Source organism: Oscarella lobularis, chromosome 13, assembly GCF_947507565.1.
Source record: "Oscarella lobularis chromosome 13, ooOscLobu1.1, whole genome shotgun sequence".
In the NCBI taxonomy this organism is placed as follows: domain Eukaryota; kingdom Metazoa; phylum Porifera; class Homoscleromorpha; order Homosclerophorida; family Oscarellidae; genus Oscarella; species Oscarella lobularis.
The window spans coordinates 495,445-502,854 of record NC_089187.1 but is presented as its reverse complement, the minus strand read 5'-3'; the positions used below and the strand labels follow the sequence as shown (position 1 = coordinate 502,854).

Below are 7,410 nucleotides of genomic sequence, written 5' to 3'. Positions count from 1 at the left end.
ACGTGGGCCTGGGCACAGTCAGACGGCAGAAGCACTGCAACGACTGCCGCTTTGCCTACTTTCCATTCTCTATTCCCCTACTCGATTTGTCGTTATCCAAAGTTGCGGTGCGCCTAGTCTAGCATGGTCACGGTGAGGCCCCCTTCGGGGTCCCGCTCCTCCAACGCGCAACCGGACGATCGTCCTCGCTGGACGGATCGCCTAGTGGCGTGCGAAAAAGTAGGCGACTCCTATCGAGGCTACGTAAAGAGCGAAGGGGACGTCGAAGCCGTTCTGGCGGCACATCGCAACGAAACGGCGACGTCGTGGAGTACGCGACAATCCCCGTCCTCCGATCATGAATCGAGTCGTCTCATGTGGCGCTCGCAGTACGTCCCCTTCGACGGAATCCCGTTCGTAAACGTAGGAAATCGAGCGATCGTAATGGAATGCTATCACGGGAGAAATCGACGAAAACAAGTTCAAATCGACGAAAGTCGCGTCTCCGTTGCCAAGCGACGACGCGAGGAAGGCGGAGAGGAGACCCGTTCGAAATTGTTCTCGGTCAGCTGTCCGGCGCAGATTTGCGTGAAGAAGGTGAAGAAGTTCGCCCGATTTCGAATCAAGGACGAGGAAATGGGAAAGAAAGGAAAGGTGTCGAGATACGTCAAGGAGAGGTGCGTGAAAGCGTTGAAAGAAGTCGGTTTGGAAAATCTCGACGGCGAAATAAGGTAGAAAATATTTTATATATGATGACGTCATTGTCTTTATTTTGTTTAGGTGGTATTTGCAATTGCCCACGGCTCAGGCGCACGAGTTTCACGTGTGCGACGTAGAGTCGCTGGCGTTTACAGCCGGATTAGAGGAATGCGTGGAGCACTTGAGTCCCGACAGGCAATTGGATCCGAGACTAAAGAAACGAGTCCACGAGCTAGTTCGCACGGGAACTACGGGTAGAAAATACGATTCGGTCAACATTTTTCTCGATATTTAATTTTTAGGTCTTGGCGACGTAAAGGAGGCGTTGTTTTTGTATTTAGAAAATGAATTGTTTGCCGATGCCGAACCGCCCGATGCGGACGATCTCAGTTTTTATCCGTCGGATGCCGAGCTTCAGGTGGAAATTTCAGAAGCGCTTCGAAGCGAGTCAGCTGCCAGTCTGATGGTAAAAAGAAAAAGCTTGTATATGTATATATGAAACTTTTTCTAAGAAGACGTACCGCGCTTAGGTTTCTCAAAGGCTTAATCCGAGTATTCTAACAAAACTACGACTTCTAGTATTACAAGGTGTAACAGGTAGGTAAAGTACTACTAATAATTATTATTTTATACACTTGACGCGTGTAGGTGTTTATGAGGTGAAGCACATTCTAAAGAATTTCGTCGAAAAGGAACTATTTTTCAAAGGAGAAAATCTGCCGGACGTAAAAGACCGATCGTATTATCCTACCGTTATAGATCTGCAGAACCACATACACGTGACGAAAGAAGCCCTGAAAAATGGAAATCCAGTAACGCAAACATTACCGGGATTAATAATCATAATCATTTCTATTTTCAGGTTATTCTACCCGTTCCGTCTGGACGAAGCATTTTGGATGGCTTACCCGTCGTTTCGACGCAAGACCAAGAAAGGGGCGGAGCGACGTCTCAATCTTCTACGTCGAAAGTAAGACTCGTCGACGAGCCGGCATCGCTCGATCTCATGGAACGACGATCGTCGTCCTTCTGCGAATATCATCAATTCAGTCCGACCGCTTCCTTATCGGCCAATCAGACGCTCGCCGCCACGGTGCCGCCCGGTCACGTGCCTTTGAATAGTTTCGACGACGACGACACGAAGATAACGGTCGCCGAGGACGCGGTGTGTCCGTTTTCGGGTCGCGGAATCGGTCTGTCGACGTTGCACGGGGTCCAGTCATACGAGAGCATGCACATGGTGCCGACGGCGGGGAGTGGGCTCGAAGTGCAGAGTTTCTACGCGGGCGAAGACACTTTTGATCACGCTCCTTCGACCGAATCGCCGATATTGGATGCAGAATCACATGATACCACTAATTCGTATGCTTTTGAATAGTACAGCTCTCTGCGTTATGTGGAGAAAGAACAGGGAGTCATTTAGGGCTAATTTCATAGTTTCATCACGAAAACGGCTACACCATTATTACTATTTCGAAAGTGTCAGTCACTGGTAAAGAATATGGACGAAATGCAAGCGGGAGTCTTAAATACGACGACTCTAAATTCGACGTAGTATTGAGGACATTCCATGTAGAATTGATTTTGAATTCGCTCGTGAATGTTGCTGATTGTGTAGGTCTGATCGATGCCTGAATTGTCAAAGTGAGGAATGTGATAGCCGCCATGGGAATCTCCGATGCTAAATCCGAGGTTAATCTTGACGCTGTCGTCGGATTGGCAGCGCAGAGACACGGTCATGTGATGGAGGGGATATTCGAAGTCTTCGAACATTTTCACGTGAAATTCCAATTTGGTATTTTCACTGCTAACGACACTTGTAGGCATCGTACTCCAGTCAAAGTTCGACCCTGGCGCAGGGATGAGACAAAAAGCCGAGCGTCCCACTACCCCCCATAATTAGTATACATTAAATAGTTTCGTGAAGTCGACCGTACCTTGTGCTAAGCTTCTTCTTTTTCTACCACTGTCAAACGATGGAATAGTCGTTCCAACGGCGTTTAAATTAGGAAAAATGCACTCAATGCACACGTCGAGTGTGCATTCGTTTCCCGGCGAAGCTGTAAACGGTAGTGAATGTTCCGGAATTTGCGAATCATTGTGCACCAGTTTCCACGGTGTTCCGCTGCCGCAAACCGAATTCTTGAATCCGCAGTCGCCCGACGACTCACTGACATTGCACATGAAGGATGCGTTACTTTGAGCTGCTGATCGCGCATTTCTGCCTTTTGGGAGAAGTCAAATTTAATTCGTAAATACTTTTCTCGTGTTTACTTGAGGCGTCTATGCGCGAGGTGACTGGAAGTACGCAATCGACTCCACACGACGTGCTGCAGCATTTCATCTCTCCGGGACAAGAACCGTCGTGTCGACAGTACTGTCCACAACGACTGGGCATTCGATCCGAGACGTCGGGACATTGTCCAGCTTTTACTAAATATAAAGACACAGTGTTTCAATGCGTTTTCCAACGTGAGATTCGTACCTGTGCACGCATCACTTTGACTCGTATCTATTCCTCTCATTTCGAATGTACTACCGCTAGGCACTGATACGTCTAGCTGAAATCTGCTTTCATAAGACTCCCGTAGATCTGACGTCAATTGTATGCAAGCAGGAGACAAGGTGAATTCCGATCCCACGGATCCAACAAAAGTAAGTTGTTCTGTTATTCCTACGCTAGTATTATCGGATAAGCGTTGCAGTTGAATTCCAACTGAAACGTTTCCTTTGCCACTAGGTACGCGATAGGAGAAGAAGACAGATCGCACTGCTGTCGTACCCACAGCTGCAGCCATGAAGAAAAGGTGACTTTGAACAACATGATGTCCGCTATCCAAAAAAATCACGGGGTTGGCACCAATCAAGGTTTCTGCGCGGAGAAAATTTCCCGCGTCAACACACCCGTGCGCTAAGACATTTTTTACCTGGAGATCTTACGCAGGAGGGCGCTACCCCGGTCCACGTCCCCCCACCGCATCCAGCGCATCGACGTTCGCTGGAGCCCAAGAGCCGAAACCCTTCGTCGCAAAAGTAGATGGCGCCCGAGGCGTCGTCGTAGCGAATCGATCCATTTGGAGGAGGAGCAAGAGGAACGCATCCTAGCGAACATAGACTAAACAGTGAAAACGCAGGTAATAAGGATTCGTACGTCTACGGCACGTCGCGCGAAGATTCGCCGCGTCGCAATCTAATTAGTAATCAAAATTAATTATTAGACATATCGGACGGGGGGTGGTTTCGTCAATAATTTAATTTTCATTTTTTCTCACCCAAACATCCTCGGACGAAACAGAAGCGACGTTCGCTCGCGTCCCCTTCGCAATCCTTTCCCCATTGATCGGGCGCCGGATTGTCGCAAGAGCGACGTCGCAGTTGCGTCCCGTTACCGCACGTTCGCGAGCACGTCGACCACTCGGTCCACCCACCCCATTGGCCGTCTGGCGAAAATGAGTTCTAAGTCTGATTTGATTTGGGCTCGTTTTCTTGCCTTTGGCGCATTGGGGTGGATTTCCGAGCCATACCCCAAAGCAGCACAGTCGAATTTGATAGCCGATAAGGCTGTAGCCTTCGTTGCACGTGTACGTGGCCTTTCGTTCGGCGGAAAAAAGCTCTACCATTCCGTTAGACGGAGGTGAAAGACGAGGGCAGGAGCCTAGAAGGGAAACGGGCTTTGACGCATATAAAAGGTATAATGAACGTGATCGCACTGGCTGGTGATTGAGGCGGCAAGGCGAACGCGAATACGACGAGGATTAGAGAGAACATCATTGGATGCTGCGTTAGTCCGGGTCTAGTCTGGAACTAAGAAAGAGGCCACTAGTATACGCGTACTTATGAGGGAGTCCGGCAAAAAGGTACTTTGTTATTAAAAGGAGTCAGCCCCCCAGGACGTTTGGTGGTTACGTGAAGCCTGATTAGTTACGGTCACCCTATTGATTCAATTCCGTACGAAGTTTCTCTAATCTACTGTAATGTATGTTTGTTTATTTGGGTTTATAAAATTTGGTTTGAAGGGTGACCGTAAACGAGACTCTTGTCTCATGGTAGGACAGTGAATTAATTAACGCAGTCTTAATTATTTATTCATATATTTATTTATTCATTTCGTCAGACTGACGCAAGGTGGAAGCATGCCTTATGTATTTAGGAACTGAGGCGACGATGAAACGTGAGAAAGATCAACTGCAGTTTTTTAAAGGTTGTCAACCCTCCCTAAAGAAAAAAGGTGATTTCTTTTAGGAGATCATAATTGAAAAAATTCTCTTACCACAGAAAGGGCCGCCGACTGCGCTGGCATCCAGGTATTTCACACTGCCGATGCAGGCGTGCGTTCCAACGCCTACGGCTTCGACTGCTAACCGAAATTTCTTGCAGAGACCCCTAGCGTGAGCAGACGACCTCGTAATGTAGTGACGAAGAGCGAGACACTGCGTTCCCCTCCTGCCCGCTCCGTCGTAGTGCCTGATCGAATAGTACGATCCGTCGCTGATGTGAACGACGGTGAGAAGTGGCGAGGCGTCGCAATAGACGTAGATGGAAAACTGATGCAGCCCCTTGGCAAACATCACGTAATCGAAAGAAACGTAGGCATTGCTCGGATGCAGAACGAGCGCAGACGACACTATACTCCCAAGCGAATATCCGGTGGCAGACGGAGGAAGACACAAAGATTTCGAAACTAAAACCCAAACGTCTTACAAAAGCAAAACGGTTTCCTCTAGACGTACCCCGTCTGAATCCTCTGAAAGAACGTCGCTTTCGCTTTAGTGGGATCGAACTGGCGGCTCCCTGCGTGACGGTATAGCCGGATCGTTGCAGACACGGAAGGCAGACGTGATAATCGCAGTCGTCGTTCGCCGAAATGCGCTCGGACTGAACGTCGACAACCGGATCGACGTCGTCATCGTTCGCATTCAAATTCACTTGCCAGTTGACGACTCCGCAGCCGGTGTTTCGATAGCCGCAGTCGCCGCTCGACGTCGTGTTGTCGCAGTCGGCCGTTAGTGGAGTCTCAGGCTCAACTAAAGGCAAATAGCTCGAAAGTCATAACAGATAATGTTTGTGCATGCTATACCGAAGCAAGACGATCTTTCGTTGATTTTCACTTGCTCGAACTCGAAAATTCCACTCGTTATCTCGACCGACAGAACGACGCGACTGACGGCGGGGAGAAGCGTCGAGTTGACGCACTCCAATTGCAGACAAGCGAACGTCGCTTCTTCGGTTCGGTTGACGACGGCGTCGACGCGAGCGACGAGCGAGAAGTCGGCGTCGTCGTCGCCTGTCGGATCGTTCGTATTGAAGGCGAACAATTGAGCGCCGACGGCAATCGAAGGGTCGCTCGTCGTCGTTCGATATCGAAACGTGACGATCGTGCTGCAGTTGACGGCAAGAAGTTCCGGCGTGCGAACTTCAAATCGTCCCGTCGGCAGAGTTATGTCCGGATCGATGCCGAGCAGTTCGACCGTTTGATTGTTAGCGATGGACAAATCGACGGCACCTTCGCGGGTAATGAGAGCTAAAGCAGATTTAATAACATGAGAAGAGGTTCTGGTTCTAGGTTGTACTTTGTGCAGCGCACGTGGGATCCGCGCCGGTCCACACGCCGTCGACGCACGATCTACTTGAAGAGCCGAGGAGGGTAAAGCCAATTTGGCAGGTGTACGTCGCCAATCGGCCGTCGGCACTGATCACAACGCTCCCATTTAGGGGCGGCACCAAATCAGGGCAAGCTTTCCACAAATTTCATTATACGTTGTCGTCGTCTAAACACATTACTATCTAACCTTCCAGACATAGATCGAGGGTGGCTGACAGATCGATGTCGGTGCACGGAACCGAGTTATTGACTGTCAAACTGAATCCGTCAGCACATGACAGAAGAAAATTCCTCTCGTCGTCAGAGACTGTAACCGTCAAAGGTCCCAGTGTAAGGGTTCCGGTCAACGGGCAACCTTTGAAATTACCAGAATCCCCTTATAGGTAATGAAAGTGCAGGGCAGGGCTGACCCGGGCATGACTGTGCATTGCATTCAATGGCTTCACCGGAGCTTCCCTCGCAGTCCTTCCCGCCGACGTCAGGCGTTGGATTAGTGCACGTTCGCTGACGCGTTTGACGCCCGCCACCGCACGATGCTGTACAATTTGTATAGGGTGACCATTCGCTCCACGATCCGTCTAGAGATGCCGGGCGGGCTTCTGCATGAGTTATCTATTCTTTTCTAAAGACTCACCTCTTCGACAGAGGGGCTCGTCGCCGATCCATCCACCGCACGAACAGTAGAGAGTGTCCGTACCGGTTAGCGTGTAGCCGTCGTTACACGAATACGTTGCTACGTTTCCGTTTATGGCGACGGAGCCGTTGCGTGGGTTTTCTCGAGGTGGACATACCGTTGCTGAAGGGCATTCTGTTTGGCCTTATATTAGTCTTTCAGACGAAGAACTCACGATCGGCTTCCAAACGAAAGGTGTTTCTCCACCAAGCTGACTCTGTGTCGGCTGGGATAAACTGTACTTGTCCTCCGACTAACGCTGTTGCGTGGAAAAGGCCGAGAAGGATGACTAGGGTACTTGGTTGTAGTACCATTGGAAGTCACTCTGGGGGATCCAGAGAGAACTACCAGTGAGTGACGAATGCCGGAAACTGAAGCGCGAGAATGAACGTAGGACGCGGGAACCAAAAATAGAGTACATACGAGCAAATTAATTCAGATCCAAGCGACCAATGGT

General features: G+C 49.6%; 3 protein-coding genes and 1 long non-coding RNA gene across 7 annotated transcripts; 2 read left to right on the top strand and 2 right to left on the bottom strand.

Moving 5' to 3' along the window:
* Nucleotide 1: 1 nt before the first annotated feature.
* On the top strand, nt 2-3,160 carry LOC136194661 (calcium-responsive transcription factor-like). Its single transcript, XM_065983860.1, has 6 exons — nt 2-710; nt 760-932; nt 981-1,144; nt 1,209-1,275; nt 1,327-1,490; nt 1,541-3,160. The coding sequence occupies exons 1-6, from the start codon at nt 124-126 to the stop codon at nt 2,054-2,056; spliced, it is 1,671 nt and encodes a 556-aa protein (XP_065839932.1). The 5' UTR covers nt 2-123; the 3' UTR covers nt 2,057-3,160.
* Nucleotides 2,108-4,693, bottom strand: LOC136194660 (uncharacterized). Its single transcript, XM_065983859.1, has 9 exons — nt 4,389-4,693; nt 4,169-4,333; nt 3,951-4,118; nt 3,830-3,868; nt 3,606-3,779; nt 3,164-3,550; nt 2,953-3,111; nt 2,616-2,903; nt 2,108-2,564 (listed from the first exon to the last, which is right to left on the bottom strand). The coding sequence occupies exons 1-9, from the start codon at nt 4,447-4,449 to the stop codon at nt 2,161-2,163; spliced, it is 1,845 nt and encodes a 614-aa protein (XP_065839931.1). The 5' UTR covers nt 4,450-4,693; the 3' UTR covers nt 2,108-2,160.
* On the top strand, nt 3,590-6,203 carry LOC136194664 (uncharacterized). Of its 4 annotated transcripts, none has more exons than XR_010671691.1 (5): nt 3,590-3,812; nt 3,897-4,535; nt 4,829-4,982; nt 5,056-5,391; nt 5,449-6,203. It is a non-coding gene; the product is annotated as an uncharacterized lncRNA (long non-coding RNA). The 4 variants fall into 4 exon arrangements; XR_010671693.1 differs by having other exon boundaries at nt 3,591-3,812; nt 4,307-4,535; XR_010671692.1 differs by lacking the exon at nt 3,590-3,812 and having other exon boundaries at nt 3,820-4,535; nt 4,829-4,906; nt 4,954-4,982.
* On the bottom strand, nt 4,757-7,315 carry LOC136194658 (uncharacterized). Its single transcript, XM_065983855.1, has 9 exons — nt 7,129-7,315; nt 6,915-7,076; nt 6,691-6,858; nt 6,468-6,635; nt 6,249-6,413; nt 5,756-6,199; nt 5,409-5,702; nt 4,949-5,359; nt 4,757-4,893 (listed from the first exon to the last, which is right to left on the bottom strand). Exons 1-9 carry the CDS (start codon nt 7,265-7,267, stop codon nt 4,874-4,876), a joined length of 1,971 nt encoding a protein of 656 aa, XP_065839927.1. The 5' UTR covers nt 7,268-7,315; the 3' UTR covers nt 4,757-4,873.
* Between the last annotated feature and the right edge of the window lie 95 nt (nt 7,316-7,410).

Coding starts and splice junctions, on each gene's coding strand:
- LOC136194661 (XM_065983860.1), top strand. CDS start 124: ATGGTCACGGTGAGGCCCCCTTCGGGGTCCCGCTCCTCCAACGCGCAA. Junction 711..759: donor AATCTCGACGGCGAAATAAG/GTAGAAAATATT, acceptor TATTTTGTTTAG/GTGGTATTTGCAATTGCCCA. Junction 1,491..1,540: donor CCCTGAAAAATGGAAATCCA/GTAACGCAAACA, acceptor TTCTATTTTCAG/GTTATTCTACCCGTTCCGTC.
- LOC136194660 (XM_065983859.1), bottom strand. CDS start 4,449: ATGATGTTCTCTCTAATCCTCGTCGTATTCGCGTTCGCCTTGCCGCCT. Junction 3,780..3,829: donor TCGCGCGACGTGCCGTAGAC/GTACGAATCCTT, acceptor TATGTTCGCTAG/GATGCGTTCCTCTTGCTCCT. Junction 2,565..2,615: donor AAGAAGAAGCTTAGCACAAG/GTACGGTCGACT, acceptor TATGGGGGGTAG/TGGGACGCTCGGCTTTTTGT.
- LOC136194658 (XM_065983855.1), bottom strand. CDS start 7,267: ATGGTACTACAACCAAGTACCCTAGTCATCCTTCTCGGCCTTTTCCAC. Junction 7,077..7,128: donor CTTTCGTTTGGAAGCCGATC/GTGAGTTCTTCG, acceptor AATGCCCTTCAG/CAACGGTATGTCCACCTCGA. Junction 4,894..4,948: donor AGTCGGCGGCCCTTTCTGTG/GTAAGAGAATTT, acceptor TTTTTTCTTTAG/GGAGGGTTGACAACCTTTAA.